General features: G+C 32.6%; 2 protein-coding genes across 2 annotated transcripts; both read left to right on the top strand.

Moving 5' to 3' along the window:
- Positions 1-2,806: 2,806 nt before the first annotated feature.
- Positions 2,807-4,767, top strand: LOC137809965 (Cytochrome c oxidase, subunit Vib family protein). Its single transcript, XM_068611042.2, has 4 exons — positions 2,807-3,104; positions 4,080-4,177; positions 4,255-4,336; positions 4,448-4,767. The coding sequence occupies exons 1-4, from the start codon at positions 2,943-2,945 to the stop codon at positions 4,499-4,501; spliced, it is 396 nt and encodes a 131-aa protein (XP_068467143.1). The 5' UTR covers positions 2,807-2,942; the 3' UTR covers positions 4,502-4,767.
- Positions 4,768-8,814: 4,047 nt separating this feature from the next.
- LBA1 (RNA helicase) lies at positions 8,815-20,133 on the top strand. Its single transcript, XM_068611039.2, has 29 exons — positions 8,815-9,635; positions 11,539-11,790; positions 11,877-12,047; positions 12,157-12,207; positions 12,377-12,469; positions 12,611-12,706; positions 13,112-13,162; positions 13,249-13,367; positions 13,994-14,102; positions 14,762-14,884; positions 14,974-15,045; positions 15,118-15,189; positions 15,324-15,390; positions 15,605-15,747; positions 15,842-15,913; positions 15,989-16,117; positions 16,259-16,414; positions 16,575-16,688; positions 16,781-16,879; positions 16,958-17,035; positions 17,147-17,281; positions 17,439-17,513; positions 17,662-17,782; positions 18,002-18,375; positions 18,473-18,535; positions 18,624-18,695; positions 18,871-19,002; positions 19,112-19,231; positions 19,378-20,133. Exons 1-29 carry the CDS (start codon positions 9,111-9,113, stop codon positions 19,498-19,500), a joined length of 3,807 nt encoding a protein of 1,268 aa, XP_068467140.2. The 5' UTR covers positions 8,815-9,110; the 3' UTR covers positions 19,501-20,133.
- Positions 20,134-20,378: the final 245 nt, after the last annotated feature.

Below are 20,378 nucleotides of genomic sequence, written 5' to 3'. Positions count from 1 at the left end.
TCTGGGAAAATTTTTGTGAAAAACCAAGACTATCCTTTACCAAAATTTGTGAAATTTCGCCCTACTTTCTGCAATTTTATTCTGTGTTTAAAAATTGCGTTGAAAAATTCAAATTCTATTTAATTATTTTTTCGGTTGAGTTTGTAGTTTTAAATAAATTTTAACTATTACCAAATACATATATTTTTACCCATAATTAATAAAATATTAAAAATTATAAAAAAATATGAAACTCAAATCCTGTTTAATTATTTTCTATCTTGAGAGACGGTTTTGAATTCAAATAGTAATTTTGAATTTTAAATTTTGAAAATTTATTCATTCTCTTTACCATATGTAACTTTTAATTACTGTTCTCTACTATTTTATTAACCTACTCTTTAACTTGTTTTTGAAGAATAAAAAAATACTAAAGAAAGAGAAATAAAAAAATGCGGATACACAGTACTCTTTAACTGTATACTCTTTAACTTCTCATTTTAATGTTATTAAGAGAAATTGTTTTTGAAAAATAAAAAAAAATACTAAAGAAATAGAAATAAAAAAATTTTGATACACAGGCACATCAGTGCCTGTGTTCCCGCTAGTATATATAAAGGGATTCCCCTCTTAACTGCTCTTAATTTTTTTTCCTATTTTCTCCTTATATTAATATTTAATTTTATTATTGTATTATGGTCATTGTGTCATTTCTTATTCCCCTCTTAACTGCTCTTAATTTTTTTCCCATTTTATCCTTATATTAATATTTAATTTTATTATTGTATTATGGTCATTGTGTCCTTTCTTATTTTTTCTACGATATTTGGTATACGTAGTGGGGCGGTTTTGAATTGAAAGAGAGGTGGAAAAGCGGTTTTGAATTGAAAAAGATGTGGAGGAACAGTTATGAATTGAAAGAGAGGTGGATGAACGGTTATGAATTGAAAAAGAGGTGGAGGAGTGGTTATGAATTGAAAGAGATATTTTATTTTGAAAATTAATTGCATAATGAGAGAGTGTCTGTTGTATGAGAGAGAAATAAATTTAATAAAATATTTGAAATAAATGGAGCAACCGTTTGAATTGAAAGAGATAATTTATTTATTTTGAAAATTAATTGCATAATGAGAGGGAGTGTCTGTTTCACGAGAGAGAAAAAAATATTAAGAAATGTGAGTGTTGGCCAAACGTGAACAAATTGATTATTACTGGGCGGTTACCACTTTCTTTAGTAGTTTTCACCGTCACCATTTACATCCACTTCGGTTACCACTTTCTTTCACTTCCTTATAAGGGGTAGTTTTCCCCCGTTGCATCTAAAGAAAAAAAATGCTCATAAATTTTGACACATTTTGAACCTTCTTCCTTCACGTTCCATGTTCTTCTCCCCCTCTCACCCATCTTAGTCCCTCTTCAATCACCATTGTACAACAACAACCACCATTGTTTCCTCCTTCTCGCACTTCCCAAAGCGTTCAAAGCAGAGACGTGTCTCATTGTTATAGGATTTGAACATTTTTGTTTCTATTGCTTTCTTATTTTTTTTTTATATTTTTGTATGAATCTTAAGCCCAGCTTTGCGGGCAAAGTTTTTATGTCTACTGGTGCTTTGATCTATTAGATATTACATAAGTTGGAAGTTTGGTAATTTGTATTTAGTTTATTATTTTATTTTTTTCAACTTCTTTGCCATGGAAGATGTGGATTCAATTGATATGGTGATAGATTCTACAACTTCCAACATATAATTTTTTTGTTGGTCCATTTTTTTTAAACCTTAATTTTAATCTTGATAACCTTACAAAGTTAAAGATTACACCCAAGTTAAATCAAAATTTAATATTCAAAAACAATAAAATGAAAATATAAAAAAAATTAACATAAAATCTTAATAAAACTATTATCAATGGTGCATTTAGATAATTTACATATTTTCTCATATAATTTAATATTTATTAAAGAATATATAAATAGTAAAAATGAAAAATGCGGATACACATGTAAGTGCCTGTATTCCCACTAATCATAATAATACAAGTAAAAATTAATACATGTCTCAACACCAAATTAATCTTTATATCCGACTCTCAATTGAAAGAACAAGATTAAAAAAAACATAATTGTAAGAAAAAAATAAAAAAAATTATTATTATTACTAACATTAAAATAACGAGTATCATATTTAGGATTAAAATAATTACTCTAATTTAATTGACTTAATTTATTTAAATTAATAGAAATAACGATACGATTTTTAACTTTATTTGAATAATAAAATATTATCTAATTTGAGACTTTTTACTTGTTTAAAGTTATCTTTAAAATTGTTTTATTACTAGACAAATGTCTAGACTTTTTCTAATAGTATTAACTCAATATCACTTTAAAAATTAAATATTAATCTAACTTTACTTAAATTCACTTTCATAATTTTCATCTCTTTAAAATTTATACAATTCTTTATGCTTCTTCAATATTATTCATTATCCATAAAAAAATTCAAAAAAAAAAAACAACAAAGAGTAATATCTAGAGATAAAATTATATCACATATCTAATAAACTTGGATATAACACTGAAATAATACACTAGATTTCGTCTGCAATTAGTATCACATTAGATTACCGATCTCGTGATTTGGATATTAAGTAGTTAATTCTTAAAACGAAATTAAACAAACCCACCCAACACAAGCCCAAAGTTGGAAAGTTAACCCTTGAGGGAATTATGAATGTTAGAGGAAAATCAGCGTTGACGCAACACTAGAAGGTACAATAAGAAGTTTTAGTGGCGAATTGCTCAGAACGCTGACACGAGTGGAGAACGAAAAAGCTAGGTGTCATTACACTGCAACGTGTCGTTACAAGGCTAGAGCGTAGAAAACACTTCCAACCAAGTCGCTTATGCATATGCTGTTTTGGTTTAAGAAGAAGCATTAAAAGAGAGAAGAAGAAACTAACATGTCTGCAGCGCAGGTTGATCCTCATGACAAGATGAGGGCGAGGGATGTCAACAAAGTTGCGCGAGGTCAGCAAGCTCCTAGGCCCGCTCATCAATACGGCACCGTTTCTCCACCTCCTCCTCCCTCTTCAACCCACACTCCCGGTGATACCAACAACAAGGTCAAACCTACACGCATTTCTTCTTTAACTTCATTTTGTTGGATGTACTAGAAATTAAGAATTTTGTTGGATATTTCACATCTAGAAATTAGGAATTCCAATTTTCATTGATATAAGTGATCATTGATATAAGTGAGTTTAAATCTTACCTCATAAACCAGAGTTTAGTGGGGTAAATCTTACCTCGGGTTTATAAGTATATAAAGTATATAAGTAGATATATAATGGTATATAATTTTCATTTTATATAACTAGATATAGGTCCGACCGGTAAACTTTAATGGTATATAATTTTCATTCTATATAACTAGATATAGGTCCGACCGGTAAACTTTCATAGTTTACCATTGTATATAAGAAGGTATATAATGGTATATAATTTTCATTCTATATAACTAGATATAGGTCTGACCGGTAAACTTTCATAGTTTACCATTGTATATAAGAAATTATATAATGGTATATAATTTTCATCCTATATAACTACTTATATATAACTAGATATTATATACACTTAAACTTAGTGACTTAGTGGGTGTATAAACTTAGTGGGTGTATAAACCTAGTGGGTGTATAAACCGACCGATAAATCATTGTATATAAGTAATTATATAATAGTATATATTTTTCATTCTATATACTTATATGTAAATCTTATCTCCTATTTTTATTGTTTTTTTATTGTTTTTATGAGTATTTTGAGTTTATGAGATTTGAGTTTATCGGTTTTATGGGATTTATGGAATTGAATAAAGTCCTCATGTTTGTGTGTGTCGGATTTATCAAGTCGAACATTATCCGAACACTTATAATCATAACGATGTGAGGGATCTTTATGTTGGAGATCACACGAAATCCACTTCGTAATACAATTATTCATCATGTTACATCTTAGTTATTCTAAAATCAAGAAACAGTTTGTGATTCAAGGAAAATGTTTTTGATTAGTTGGGTTCTCTAACTGTGCAAAAACAGGAGGGAAAGTCAGATATATCAGAAAAGGGTGCTGAATTAGCTGAGAGTAGTGATTATAAAACACGTCACTGTTATGCAAAATATGTGGAGTATCACAGGTAAGTCGAAATGCTTTTGTATCAGTACAGAAGCTATATTCAGATATCTAATTCAGTAGCTTCTTTGACTTAATCAGATGCATTCAACAAAAAGGCGAAACTGCACCGGAATGCCAGAAACTAGGCACATATTTTAGGTCCTCTTGTCCATCTGAATGGGTGAGTTCTGAGCAGCAATTTGAAATCCAAAACCCTTTTCTCAACTTATTCATTAATGAAATAATTTTGGTTGGATCATCATCTTTTTCTTTCTTGTTTATCGTTTTGCAGATTACAGAATGGGATAAAGAGAGAGAACAGGGGAAGTTCCCTGCACAAGTATAAGCACGAGCATATTCTTTTTCTTTTGTTGTGATATAATAGGGAAAAAGTTGCAAATAAGTGAAATAACAGTGCATCTTCTTTTTCTGTATCACGTGCTTTCTTTTCCCTTGCGATTTTAAGGTAAAATTATCTTATAATATCTTAGGGTTATATCTTACAATAGTCACCCTATAATTTTTAATCCCTTTAGAAAATGTTGGTCCCCTCAAAATAATAGTCTTGCTCCAATATAAAGTATAAAATCACCTTATCACTTTGCCTCCACAGTGTAGTGTAGAATCATCTTTTTTTTTTTTTCTGTATCATGTTACAACTTGTTATAGGGTGTGTTTGACTATTGAAGTTTAATACAAACATAGATTTAAAAAATTATGTATCAACAAAAATTAAAATAAAATCGTCATTTAATTGAATCCAATGTGATTGTAAAGACTACTTAACAATAAATCACATATATATATATATATATATATGATTTGTTTTCATATATAAAGTATTAAAGTATTAAGGGCCTCATGTGGTTTGATAGTTTTAATTAGATAAAAAACCACAACATGGTATTTTTTTTTTTAATAAGACATAATGATAAAAACGTGTAAACAAGAGTGATATAAAAATGAGAAAAGAAAAAATAAAATATACAAAATAATTTTTAATTAATAAAATTAGTTTTATAATTTTGTATCCACTTACAAATATAAGCATTCATAAATAATAATATATTCCCGCGTTTGTTGATTCTCTTAACACGTGTGTTAAGAGTTGATTAATGATAAAAAAAATTATTAAAAAAGTGAGTTTGAGATTTTACATTAATTAAAATTAAAGACTTTTAAAGATAAAGATTAGTATATAGTAGATATGGGTTAAAATAAAGAAAAGAAAGATAGAATGAGATGGAGATCACACATAAAATTTATTTTATAAATCAATTTAAAAAGATAAACCAGAGATAAAAAGACTTTTCAAATATTATTTATAAGTTAATCTAATAATATTGATTTCAATTTAAAATCGACTTCTTCTTCATTTAGTTATTAAGTAGTACTTGATTAGTAATCATAAATGTTTTCTATTATATAAATAATATGATCAGATTATTAATATTTAAATTTAATATTTTTATATATAATAACATTTTTTTTTCGCATTCTTATAACTTACTGTAATTTTTAATTATGTTTATATTTGATTTTATATTAATACAATATTATATAGTATTAGTATTTAAATTAATTACTTTATATATTAAACAAATATCTATCATTGATATTAATATTTAATGAATTATTTGATAACTTTTTAATTATTATTATTATATTATTATTCTCCGTCTGTGGACCCGTAAAATGAAACTCTTTGAAATATTTATAAAATAAATTTAAATTAATATACTCTAAACAAAATTAATAGTTTTTTATATAGTAAATTTTAATTGATGTTATATAAGGTTTTCTTAATGTAGTATAATAATTTTGAATTAATTAATTTAAATCTTTTATATTTAAAACTTTTAATATATTTATTATTTTGTTATTAATATTAATGCTTGACTGACATCCTTAAAAAATTGTCCTTATAATTTATAATTTTCCTTTATGGTATATATAATAAATTAAAATCAATGTATTATAACGTTTTTTAATACACTATAATGGCCATTTAAATGTTTTACATTCAAAAGTTATTATACGCATGTGTAATTATTAATATGCATATTTTATAATAATGTTTATTTTAATGCAATTAGTTATATAAAATATAAACTTAATACTCTCAAGTAAGATAATTAGCATCTTATAAATATATTAGATTAAGAAAAAATAGTATAAATATTTTTATGGACAAATAGGATTACAGATAAGAATTTAAATTATTTGATTATATATATATATATATATATATATGATAAAATGTGTTATATTGCTTTGTTGTTAAAAATCAGATACAGGTTGTTTTCATCATCTCGAGTGTTGTGTTAGGGTGTTGTGTTTAGGGTTTAGGATGTATGATGTGATTGAGTAGATTATACAAATATATCACATTGTTAATGGATATTTGTCACTGGGGCATATTTATTCTATCTCGTGGGATACACCGTATTTGTGGACAAATGTCATGTTAATGGGTGTGTTGTACTTCAGGTTCTTCAATAAACTTATTTGTTTTATGTTATGCAATTATAGTTATTTTGATGAAATTATGAATACTTAATATTGTAACATGTAAGGATATATATATATAGAGAAACTTTCCCTAATATCGATATAGGAATATCTTTTTACTATGAGATATGTGGTCACCCAATAATTATTTATGTTTTTTGAGAAATTAGGTTCTAACTTGATGATTTTACCTTATTTGCAATCAAAATGGAGGTCATACGAGGAGCATCGCACCATATATCGTTTGCGTAAAATTCCATGTTCTTTGGTACATTCAATTGGGGACTAACATCCATCTTCATTTCCTAAAGCGTGTGTTGCGTCATTTGTAAACAATCACATGCCTCTCCTTTCCCACCATTCCTATTGTCTTCCCGTAAGGTGTTTATTGTCGAGTTGGAAGACCGATGGTTGTATTTTGTTGGCCACCACATAGTGATTTCACCAAGGTCACACATTCAGTTGTATGTGTGGCTAAATACATAAAGTGATTTGATATATATTTTGAAATTGACCGACCTAATGTGATATCTCCCTGACATCTTCAAACTTTAAAGGTTCAAGATACGAAGTTGGTTTCGCAGTAGCAACATCACATTATGGTAAATGCTTAAAGTTATTGATTACAATTAGTAAAATGTTTATATAAATATATTTTTATAGTATACACTAGGATCTATGTATATATATTTTTATGTTTGTCAAATATATTTGTATTTTTTACTTTTATAACTTGACAACAAAATAAGGAAACTCAACCCTCCATGGATCCATATCAAAGAACATCAAACATCAAATATACTTTTGTGCAAAGTTTCTCTTATCACATTGTTAAGTACATGAAGATTTTTATCTTTAAATATTACATGTACCGGTTGGTACTAGGCGAGCTGGTTTCGGCTTTGGTCACCGACCAAGTGAGAGAATGTTTCAAGACATGGAATACAAGATAGTGATGACAATTACAACGGTACTTAATGACTCATAATTAATATTTCGAAATATGCAGAAGATTTATCTGATGAATCAGCTAAATAACTCATAATTATTAACTGAATGACGCACATTCCTATCAATAAGGGACCACGATATAGGTAAGTTAATAACTGATATTTGGCCATCATGACCACAACCCATAACCAGTACTATAAATAAAGTCCTATGAGGAGGAACAATATACGTTTTTTCTATTTGACCAGAATACACTCTCTACAAGAGTAATTACTTAAGAATGTCTTTTGCAGGTCACCTCATGACCGAGCGTGAGCATTTAAGGAAAAAGTCTTAAAGGAAGCAAATAGAAGATTACCGACATGTCAATAATTATACGTACAATCACAAATACTATCTAAGGGTCCCTTTGCCTATACAAGTACATTACACAACAACCATTTTTCGAAATTTATATAAAACAAAAATGTTAAAATATAAAAAAGGAAACTATAATATACAATACTCTTTGTGCTAAGCTTTTTGTGCTTTTTGTGTAATGAAGTCTTTAATTAAAATGTGTCAAACTTTTCTATTCTTTACTTTATGAAGCTATTCAATATTTTAATTTTTGAAAAATATTTGTTTTAAACTATATTATGTTATTGTGGTTAGGGTTGATAATAAAGAATTTTTGTATTTTTTTATGTTTGAAATTAAGAAGGATAATAACGAGTAACTGATGCATTTATTTATAATTATTTTTTTTATTAATTGGTTACTTAAAAAAAAGGAGAATTGAACTTAACTGAATTTTTGTTATAAACTATTATGTTATCATCATTTCAAATTCTTAAATTTGTTTTTTTATTTTTATATTTTCTTGGATGTGCAATCTTTTTTATAAAAATTAATTACACATTTAATATTTTATTTTGTAGTTACCTATAATATATAACTAATTGTTAACATATTTTTAAATATAACATGTTATGATCACTTATGAACTGTAATATTTTGTAACAGTAATTAGATAAAAAACTATTAATTTTAAAAAAATTAAAAAACCCAATTATTCAATTAAAATTTTATAAAAGTTAAAATTAAACATTTGTGAAATTATAGACACAGAAGATACTTAACCCTTTATAACATTGTTTAAGGAAATATAGACCTACTCTCCTCAGTATAAATAAAATAGTATAATGCGCAGAACGTGGAAGTTCAGGGGATCAGTGTATGTGTATGTATCCGTATGTTCTTTGAATACGTCTCTACGCACTCGCGCGCATACGCTCAATCACCCTTTGTGTATGTGTCTCACACTTTCATCCTTCTTTGAGAGTACCTGCCCTTCTCTTCTCTCTCTTCTTCCATATTCCCACACCCAACCCTAACCCTAATCACGAAAATTCACAATCCCGTTCCACCTCGACCTTCGTGTTCGCTTAAAACCCTAGCTCCGATACTCCAAGGATCGGAGGCTCCTCTTCCTGATTCCGAAAACCCTAACAATGGACTCGCAACAGAACAATCTATTCGACACCGCTTCGCAGCCCGACACCGGCAACGACGCCTACACCTTCCTCGAATTTAACACGCAGGGCGAGGATTTTGACTACCCTGAATTCCGCGACCCGATTAGGTCACCGGTAGCTTGGCCGACTCCGTCCGATTCGCTTGCGGACCCGTCGGAGCGCGGCGCAGTCGGGGGACCAGGCTCCGATCACCAGTCCGACGCCTCACCTGTCTCCGCGGCTCCTGGCAGCGCCACCAAGGGCGGCCGGTCGGGGAACGGCGGTGGACACAGCAGCCAGATGGTCGATGCGCTTGCGGAGGGGATGAGTGGGTTGAATTTCGAGGACACTGGGGATGATGATAACTATGAGTACGGTAAAGGAGATTTTACCGAACACGCCTGCCGCTATTGCGGGGTTTCCAATCCCGCGTGCGTTGTGAGGTGCAATGTACCTTCATGTCGCAAGTGGTTCTGTAATTCACGGGGGAATACTTCTGGATCACATATTGTCAATCACCTGGTAACTGCATTTTCCTTTTCTTGTTATTTTTCTTATGTTATGTGATATTGAATTTACTTATTTGCTTGCTCTTTGGCGTTTTCATTTGTGGTGGGTCGGTGTTTACATATCAAGTAGTGAGGTTCTTGACCGTGTGGTGTGTTTTTATTGTTCCATTCAAATTACGAAGAGGATCCTAGATATTCATGCAGTACTCGAAATTAGACTGTTCAGAAGAAATTATTGATATTTAGTGAGCATATTAGAACTGACTAGTTTTCAACGCCCATGTTTGTGGAGCTAGTGCGTGATTCCCTAGGTTATTATTTTATGTTTTTGAAGTTGTTGAACTAGAAGAATTTGTGCCTGTGGGCTGTTGGTCTTGTGTAGCCCTTGAAGCTTTAGAAATCCAACTTGTTGGTTTTACAACATGAGCATGTAAACCATTCCCCAAATATATTGATGGGCATGGCTTGCTTGTTCGCTGGCAATAATTGATGTATTTTATCTACTCTGTCCATATATTAAATAATCATTTGAAAAACTTAGGTTAATGAAGATTACCAGTCACATTTTGATTGAATTCTACTTATTATTTATTTACACTTTTTAGGAGGGTTTATCAAACTTAGTGATCAGTTTATGTAATGTAACCACTTTAGATTAATGAATCTACTTAATAGTTTTTGAAGGCAATTTGAAGTTTTGCTTTTCCTTAGATCTCACAATTACCGACTGGATGTTTCTAGGAAGATAGAGTTCATAGTTTCATTTGTGCAGTTTCCAGCATTTGAAGGATTTTTTAAGTTAATCATGAATTGTCATGAGATATTGTAAATGTTAATTTGGCTTTAATTCATAGTTTTTTTTGGTTGAATTCCAAATTAATAGTTAGTCTTAAATAAAGCACATGTCATGTCACACATTCATAGGACATGTAGTTGGACAGCTTGTATTTTAGCATTTTCAGGGTTTCACTCACAAAGATCTTGAAATTCAATAGTAGATTTCCTATTCTAGCACTTTGCTTATGTCATGATTTTTAGTACTTACTTACCTAGCAAAATTGAAAAAATTAGGAGCCAAAACAAGTCATTTTCCATTTGGTCCGGCTAGATCCTGACTGGATCTGGTGCAACTCAACAGAAAATAACCCTTCTAAATGATATTTTTCTGAATTGGCTGAGTTGTTTGAGTCATTATTTATTGGGTATTTTAACCTATAACAGAGTGCCATTTTTGCTTTTCTCCCTGTAATTATTATTGTCAGGCTGCTATGTTTTTTGTATAAGGGTGACTGAGATTCTAATAGCTATGTTCTTCATTATCTTGAATCTTTTTTCAAGTTTGTTGTGTATATATTTGTATTGTAGTCACTTGTGTAGAATGCTGATTTTGCAGAAAAAGACAGTTAAGGGAAACAGGAAATAAATTTATGCATTCACATGTTTGTGTATATATTTGTATGGTAGTTGTGTAGAATGCTCTTTTTTGCAGAAAAAGACAGTTAAGGGAAACAGGAAATTAATTTATGCATTCACATGTTTGCTACTTACGTACTTATGTTTCTTTAATTTTTTTTATGAGCAAGTATTGTCTTAATGGTTAAAATATGCTTACTAATAAAAAAGGGGAGGGGTGGTTGGTGGCCCACTTTTGGAAGCTAGAAAAATATAAACAATTCTGCAGCTTGATTTTCTTAAGTTCGAGACTCAAGAACTTGTAATTTTTCTTACATGTTTTACTGATTAGCAATAGACCTGTTTTTTTGGGTATGCTTATGAATTTCTGATTCAAGCATTATCCTTGTTTTTTCAGGCAAAGGTGTTTATTTGACAGATTTTTTTTTTTGCTGTGTAATGACGATAATTTATATTGGTCTTTGGTGTGCAAATATAGCTTATGATAAATTTTTTAAATGTAGGTTCGGGCTAAACACAAGGAAGTCTGTCTACACAAAGATAGTCCGTTGGGAGAAACAATTCTTGAATGCTACAATTGTGGATGTCGTAATGTTTTTCTCCTTGGATTTATTTCTGCAAAGACAGAAAGCGTAGTTGTCTTACTATGTCGTGAACCTTGTTTGAGTGTTAATGCGTTGAAGGACATGAATTGGGACCTTAGTCAATGGTGCCCCTTGATTGACGATAGGTGTTTCTTGCAGTGGCTTGTCAAGGTTACTATGTTACTTTTTGGTTAACTAATATAATGTTATACATGTTTTGTCGATCCATCTTCGATACATCTTGTTTTCTGCTGCAGATCCCATCTGAACAGGAGCAGTTAAGAGCTCGCCAAATAAGTGCACAGCAAATAAATAAGGTGGAGGAATTGTGGAAGACAAATCCTGATGCTTCCTTTGAGGATCTTGAGAAGCCTGGTGTAGATGATGAACCTCAGTCCGTGGCTTTGAAATATGAAGATGCATATCAGGTGTGCATTCAGGATGTCTTGCTTTTTTTTTTACTTTCACATTTACAATTTCTATGGTATATACATGGGTCTTATTTATTACATTTCTTGTTTTGTCTCTTTGTCCTAGTATCAAAATGTATTTGCACCTCTTATTAAGCTTGAAGCTGATTATGATAAGGTAATTTTTGTTCTTTACTCCATTGTAAGATATTTTATATAGTTTCTTTGCCTTTCTTATTCTGCTTGTACTTTTGGAACACTTCTCTAAGCAAGAAATTCTGATTGCTTTATGTTTCCTCACATCTTGTGTAATATGTTTTCTTCCCTGTATCTATATGTTGTTGTAGATGATGAAAGAATCACAAAGTAAGGACAATGTGACTATTCGATGGGATGTTGGTCTTAATAAGAAGCGTGTTGCCTATTTTGTATTTCCAAAGGTATACCTTTTTCTTAGTCTTCGATTTATTGCTGTTGTTGTACGTTGTATCCGCTGTCTTGTCTTATGTTCTTTATAATTTGTTTTCTAAGTTTTCTTTAGCACTTATACTTTCTTTGTGATGATAAACAATATACTGTAGGAGGATAATGAGTTGCGGCTTGTACCTGGTGACGAGTTACGATTGCGTTATTCTGGTGATGCTGCTCATCCTGCATGGCAGTCAGTGGGTCATGTGGTATGGATGAATGTTTTTTTTCCCTCTATCTGTAGCGTATGAAAAACGACCCTGGTTGTTTTATTTTAGTCTTCACATTTTGTCTTTATGCTATCAGTGAAACTTTTAATGTACGTTGGGTAAAAAATACTTGAAAAAATGGGCTGATAAATATAATAAAGAAAATTATTTTCAAATAATTAAACTTGTGCATACTTGTCTCTCTACTATACTCATATTAGATCCAATTATCTTTTGACCAATGCCCAAATACACATTGCTCCTTTTCGAGAAGTAAAGAAAGCTCTATTGATTTTTATAAGCTATTGTTCTACTGTTCACTTGTTTAGTAATATACTGTATTGGCTATTTCTTTAAATTATTCAATTATATGATGTATAAGATTCTTCATGTTTTATTTTTTAGATTAAGCTAACTGCACAAGAGGAGGTTGCACTGGAGCTTCGTGCAAGTCAGGTGAATTTAACATTACTTTGTGATGCTTGTATCGTGCTTTTATGCTTTTTATTTGGCTTTTTACTTATTTCTCTTCTTGTTTTCAGGGGGTTCCTGTTGATGTTAACCATGGGTTCAGTGTTGATTTTGTTTGGAAAAGTACAAGCTTTGATAGGATGCAGGGAGCTATGAAAACCTTTGCTGTTGATGAGACAAGTGTTAGTGGGTAAGTCTGCCCAAATTGGATTTGATTTGATGCCTTGTATTTCTATTTCCTTTCATATTTTTTTTCCATTTTTTCACCTAATTAGAAGATTTCCATGCTTAGGTTAGGATTGTGTATATTTTTTTTATAGAACATGACAATGCACTTGGCTGTGGTTCTATTAGTTACTATTATTTGGAGTGTGTTTAAGAATGGGTGGGTAACAGAAATCCTAATAAACAACACCTACTATGCTACCAAAAGCAGAGTAACAGAAAGAGTTTGCATTCCTTCAGAATGTTTAGTAACACAAACACTAGTGTAAACAAAATTACCCCCCAAAAGGAGCACCCTCCTTTTCAGTCTTACGTCAATGTGAAAGTGTAAGCTGAAAAAAGCCCCACCACAACAGAGACCTATTTATTAAGCCAAACCGCATACTTAATAATCAGTTACAACTAGTAACAATTTAACCACTTTTACTTTTTCTTTATAATAGACCTGTAAAGGCTGTTCTCACTCCTTTTCGGTCCTGCCACCATTTCTAACAGACTGTAAACTGTATCAGGATTTTTGTTTGTTTTAACTTTTAAATAGTTGATTATGACTTTTTGTTGATTTTTTTACAATTTCTGATAATTATGTAGGTATATTTATCATCACTTACTGGGTCACGAAGTTGAGGTTCAGATGGTGCGAAATGCTTTGCCTCGTCGCTTTGGTGCACCTGGGCTTCCGGAGCTGAATGCATCTCAAGTATGTTGTTTCTTCAGATATGTTACCCCTGTTTAATGTGTTTCTTTCTATTATGTTTAATATTGCTCTCTTTTTTTCCTGCTATAGTCTGGCCATGGCTGTTGGCAAATTAGTTGCTGCTTTTGGGTATGCTTTAGGAGTTGGGAGGGAACATTTGTGTGAGGGAATGTAATAAATGCTTGCCCTTGATTGTTCAAACTTGATGAGCAAACAATGCTTTAAAAAAAAGGAAAATAAAAATATATAATGCACTTCTTTACTAATTTACTATTTTACTATTGTGTCAGCATTGAATTTTAACAATGTGACCATTATATTTATTTTTGTGAGGGATTGTAATAAATGCTTGCCCTTGATTGTTCGAACTTGATGAGCAAACAATGCTTTAAAAAAAGAAAATAAAAATATATAATGCACTTCTTTACTAATTTGCTTTTGTGTTAGCATTGAATTTTAACAATGTTTTGGAAAAATGTATTTTGACCATTATATTTATTTGTAATGTTCGGATGTATAGCTTAATAATTTGTTGCATACCTTGTCAATTTTGAAGTATTAAAGAACCTGAATAGAACTGGTAAATTGCCTTGTCAGCTTACCATATTATTTTGTATCTTGTAAAATTGTAAAAAAAGTTCACTTATCATCAATGTTTGTAGGTTTTTGCTGTCAAGAGTGTTCTTCAGAGGCCTATTAGTTTGATTCAAGGACCACCTGGAACTGGTAAGACTGTAACTTCTGCAGCACTTGTATATCACATGGCCAAGCAAGGCCAGGGACAGGTATGTTCTTAAATGTTTCCTTGATATCATTAGTTTTTCTGCTGTGTTTCTGTTCATTTATTGCCATCCCCTCACAACTTATTTTTCAGGTTTTGGTTTGTGCACCCAGTAATGTAGCTGTTGACCAGCTAGCTGAAAAGATTAGTGCTACTGGATTAAAGGTATAGTCAATGTTAATTGTGTTATGTATAAAAAAAGTGAAGGTCTTGTCTAATACAAATCTTCCATTCAAGGTTGTGAGGCTTTGTGCAAAGTCAAGGGAAGCTGTCAGTTCTCCTGTTGAGCATTTAACTCTCCACTATCAGGTTAGTGCCTTCCACTAATATTCTTTTCATATCATGACTACACGCAGTATACTTCTGTATTGCATAATGCATTTTGAAATTGTGAATCACTGCATGATGCATGTGAATGTTAATGGTGTCTATTGTAATTGTAGGTTCGACATCTGGACACATCTGACAAGAGCGAACTTCATAAGTTGCAACAGCTGAAGGATGAGCAAGGTCTTGGTGCCTTTTTAAAACTGTTATAGCCTCATTTCGTTAACTTTTGTACATCCTGTTTTATCCAAATATCTATTTGCAAGTTTTACATCTGTTAGGGATTAAGTAGAAACTGTGCCTTTTCTGCTTTTCAATGTTCTGTTGTTTGTTACTGACAATGCTATGTTTTAAGTTGTACTGGGTAAAAATGACATTTTGTTTCATCATATTTCAGGTGAACTTTCCAGCAGTGATGAGAAAAAATACAAAGCTCTTAAGCGAGCAACAGAGAGGGAGATTTCTCAGAGTGCAGATGTGATCTGCTGTACATGTGTTGGTGCTGGAGATCCTCGGCTTGCAAACTTTAGGTTCCGTCAGGTTGACATACAAATCCTTTTTATGTCTAACTTTCATTCTCAATCACTTTCTACACTATTTTTCATTAATATTTTTTCTATTTTTTTTTCTGCAGGTGCTTATTGACGAGTCTACTCAAGCAACTGAACCCGAGTGCCTCATACCTTTGGTCCTAGGAGCAAAGCAGGTATTTTGTTAAATATGTACATGCAGTTGTGTGCCCTTCGGTTGTTGATGTTTTGAACAAGATGTTTTTCTTTAGGTTGTTCTTGTTGGCGATCATTGTCAGCTTGGTCCAGTTATTATGTGCAAGAAAGCAGCCCGTGCTGGATTAGCACAGTCACTTTTTGAACGCCTTGTTCTACTTGGTGTTAAACCAATTAGGTTGCAGGTAAAGGTCCTTTTAAGTATTGTTCATTGGTTTTATAAGAGCCTGTAGTGTTCCATGCTGAATTTGTTTAGTTCGAATTTTTTTTTCTAATTTTTTTACTATACTAACTGAATTTTTTGGTTTTATTATCTCAAACATCAGGTTCAGTACCGTATGCATCCATGTCTTTCAGAATTTCCCTCAAACAGCTTCTATGAAGGCACCCTGCAAAATGGAGTTACTGTTAATGAAAGGCAATCATCAGGAATCGATTTTCCATGGCCAGTTCCAAACCGTCCTATGTTTTTCTATGTTCAGGTACTTTTAAGACATGTGTGTGTTTATGTTATTTTCTTTTGTTATTACCGAAATATTCCTATCATAATCCACACCATCTTGTCAATTTTTGTGGTTCTTTTGTTTTGTGCTTGTCATTTTGTGCCTTGTTCATACCAAAATGTACCTACCTGTTTTGTAGATGGGACAAGAAGAGATAAGTGCCAGCGGAACATCTTATTTAAATAGGACCGAGGCTGCAAATGTTGAAAAGATTGTAACTACTTTCTTAAAAAGTGGTGTGGTTCCAAGCCAGGTATCTTTCGTACTGGAAATTAAGCAGAGGGGTTTACACTAACACTGTTAAAGTTCATATTAATATTAATATTCGTTTAAATGCTTTAACAGATTGGTGTTATAACACCTTATGAAGGACAAAGAGCTTATATTGTGAACTATATGTCTAGAAATGGTGCTCTCAGGCAGCAGCTTTACAAGGAGATCGAGGTTTGAGACAGATATCTTTAGTTCTATGTTCAATCTCTGTTCTTGTTGCAGTTGCTACATGAGTTTTGTTCTTTTCAGGTTGCTAGTGTCGATTCTTTTCAAGGAAGGGAGAAAGACTACATCATTCTTTCTTGTGTTAGAAGTAACGAACATCAGGTAGGTGAACTTATCCTTTGTTTGTTGCCTTCAAAGTTTTCATGCTTCGCATATCTTCATTTTGCGTCATTATTTAGAATGATTGATTTGACTTCTATACCCTTTCTGTAGGGTATTGGATTCCTGAATGATCCTAGGAGGCTCAATGTTGCTTTGACTCGAGCAAGATATGGTATTGTTATTTTGGGAAACCCTAAAGTTTTGAGCAAGCAGCCTTTGTGGAATAGTTTATTGACTCACTACAAGGTAGTTTTTTGTTTTGAGGTTTTATCTGTTTCTTTAAAGCTTTATGGGACATAGCAGAAGTTAGAATTTAATTTGAAATGTTTGTGCTAATTGTAGAATTATGATAAGAGTTTTCTCATAAGGGATTTCACATTGATATCCTTTTTTTTCCATACAGGAACATGAGTGCTTAGTTGAAGGGCCTTTAAATAATTTGAAGCAAAGTATGGTTCAGTTTCAGAAACCCAAGAAGGTAGGTGCTCAAGGATGGTATGGTGTTGATTTATTTGCTTTGTGCATGTGGTAAGGGTCTGTTAATGCATTCAGGTGGGGTGTTTTTCTGGTGAGGTATTTGTTTATTGAGATGGTTAATATCTTTTTCATGGTTTGTTTTGATTCAGATTTATAATGAACGAAGGCTTTTTTATGGAGGTGGACCTGGAATTGCGGCTAATGATAATTTTGGTTCTGTTGGATCTGGAGCTGGAACAAGTTCAGATCGGAGGAGCAGTCGAGGAAGGGGTATGAACATTATCCTAGTGTAACTTTTTGTTGGACAGGGTTGTTTTTTTCCAAAAGCACTTTTAGGTCAACCTTGTGGTCTTATTATATATGTCCTGATTAAGAGTACCTGTGATTTATAATTTTTTTAATTTTAACATTTTAAACACCTGCCTGATGGAGGTTTTGATATTTTAATTTAGAGTGTATGTATGTCAACAATTTTTCTGTTAACTGTAGGGTCTTATATACCTCCTGGTCCACCTAATGGAACTCATAAGCCTGGAGTGCATCCTGCTGGATATCCTGTCCCAAGGGTTCCCTTGCCTCCCTTTCATGGTGGTCCCCAATCTCAACCATATGCCATTCCATCACGTGGGGCCGTTCATGGACCTGTTGGGGCAGTTCCTCATGTTCCATCCCCAGGGAGTCGGGGCTTTGGTGCTGGTAGAGGGAATTCTGGTGCTCCAATTGGCAATCATCTTCCACACCAACAAGGCACCCAACAGCCTATTGGTAATATTGGATCTACCTTTAACTTCCCTACTCTAGAGAATCCTAACAGCCAGCCATCTGTTGGTGGTCCTTTATCTCAACCTGGGTTTGCAAACAATGTACGTACTTTCATCATGCTAGCTTAATATGTTCTATCTTCATATCTTAAAGTCATCTTTTGTCTGGGTTATGACTATTTTTTCTATTGGATATTAGATGCCAGTTCAAGGGGCTGGCCAGTCATTTCGTGACCAATTTTCTATGCCTGGAATGTCCCAGGTATTTATTGTGACTTGGTAGAAGCTTGATATTGTTTCTATGTAAAATTGGGTCATTTTTTTGTATTTTGGTTTAAATTTACCATCAGGACTTTTTGGGCGATGACTTCAAAAGCCAGGGATCTCATGTTCCTTACAATGTCACTGATTTCTCTACTCAGGTTTGTGAACTACTGTTAATATTTTATGAACTATATTTGTTCTTTAGAATTAAATTTGCTTTATCAGTCCTGCAAAACAGGGTGCAGAGCTTTGTCCTTCCCATTGATTAAATCCTATCAGTTAGATGTTCATGTTCATTTGTTGTTTTTGTACTGACACTTTGACCACCTTAAGGCTTCTCAAAGTGGATATGCTGTTGATTTTGCCACACAAGGAGCACAAGGTGGATTCCATGGGAATTTTCTTAACCAGAATTCTCAAGCTGGATATTCTCGTTTTGGTTCTGGAAACGACTTTATGTCTCAGGTTGTTGAAGATTCTAGTAATGAGCATCCCCCCCCCCCCCCCCCCCCCCCCCTTCTATCTGTGTTGCCTTGTCCTTCCTTTTCTGATTTTCCTTTCTTTTAATTTATAGGACTACATGGGCCATGGATCACAAGGTCTTTTTACTCAGGTGGGATTCAATGATCCGTTGCAAGATGATTCAACTCAAAGCCATTTTGGTGTGGCCAATGCCAACCCTCTTCAGTCCCAGGTTTTTTGTAGTTCCAACCTTTCTATTAGAAGTGATGTAATTACGAAATTTGAAAGGCTGTGATTGTTTTACTGTTTGTCATTCCCGTTTGATTTACTCAACCCCATAGTTTTTCCCCTGGTAAATTCTGTGGGTTCTTTGTACAGATGAATTCTCTCTACTCCCAACCTTTTGCTCACTACAACACACAGCCGCTTAACATGCAAGCTTCACAACAGCAGTCTCAGACTCAGAACTCCCAAAATCAGAAAATCCACTATAACGGTTGAGGAACTTATTGTGGCTTTGATGGGTTATATAGTCTTTGCAATCAACAACTGGGTTTGTGCCTGTCTTTTGTGCTGAATTACGTTTGCAAGAGACATCCGAAGGATTGCCTTGGGATAGCTATACCGAAGGATTGGTATATATGATTTGAGTTGATGGAATTTTGGGGCATTACAAAGATACAAGCAGGCGCATCCCGGGCTGAAAAATGATAAGATAACCCCCTTTACCTTACTGAAGTTTTGTATTGTTTGGGATTAAGGTGAAAAAGTTCGAGAAAGCATTACATGGAATGGTTTTGTCGAAAGGGTTTCGATCTTGAAGTGGAAGGGCGGTTTTCCATGTCGGTGAAATACTGAATATAGTAATCTATACGGCAGCAATTATCGCCAAGGAAGTTATTGTACAGAAAGCAGGGATGCGGTGAACCCTTTCAGCTCTTCCTGACATGTAATTTAAACTCGATTTTATAAACACTCCACATGTTGAATGTTATATTATGCAACTGCTGCCACCCGGAATTTTCTGTGGCATATAAAAGTGTGATAGTTGTTTTCCATGTAAAATAGTATCTTATATTTGCAACAACATCTGAGTGCTTTGAGTAGTAATTAAGCAAAATGGATATTTCAATCTTCCTGGAGTTGGAATTTACAAATCTTAAGAAGTGTATTGCTTTCAAAGCATGACGTGCAAATTTAATTTTAACAGTTAATAGTATGGTTCTTTGAAAGTATCAAGGTGTTGACATTTGTTCCGGTTTTTATACTTGTAAGTGATAATGGCATAGGCCGATTTAAATGTTATGTTAACTAGCATTTTCAAAGATTCTTGACTACAAAGAAGTTCAGTCTCAAAGTGGTGCCGAAGTTAGAATCAG

Source organism: Phaseolus vulgaris, chromosome 2 (genome assembly GCF_051622355.1).
Source record: "Phaseolus vulgaris cultivar YP4 chromosome 2, ASM5162235v1, whole genome shotgun sequence".
Classification (NCBI taxonomy): Eukaryota; Viridiplantae; Streptophyta; class Magnoliopsida; order Fabales; family Fabaceae; genus Phaseolus; species Phaseolus vulgaris.
Note: the sequence above shows the minus strand (reverse complement) of the source record. Positions and strands in the feature narration are given on the sequence as shown.

Excerpts from the sequence above, each read along its gene's own strand:
- LOC137809965 (XM_068611042.2), top strand. The coding sequence starts at position 2,943 with ATGTCTGCAGCGCAGGTTGATCCTCATGACAAGATGAGGGCGAGGGAT. Across the intron at positions 3,105-4,079 it reads CCGGTGATACCAACAACAAG|GAGGGAAAGTCAGATATATC; the intron begins GTCAAACCTACA and ends GTGCAAAAACAG. Across the intron at positions 4,178-4,254 it reads AAATATGTGGAGTATCACAG|ATGCATTCAACAAAAAGGCG; the intron begins GTAAGTCGAAAT and ends TGACTTAATCAG.
- LBA1 (XM_068611039.2), top strand. The coding sequence starts at position 9,111 with ATGGACTCGCAACAGAACAATCTATTCGACACCGCTTCGCAGCCCGAC. Across the intron at positions 15,190-15,323 it reads ATTTAACTCTCCACTATCAG|GTTCGACATCTGGACACATC; the intron begins GTTAGTGCCTTC and ends TTGTAATTGTAG. Across the intron at positions 16,415-16,574 it reads CTATGTTTTTCTATGTTCAG|ATGGGACAAGAAGAGATAAG; the intron begins GTACTTTTAAGA and ends CCTGTTTTGTAG.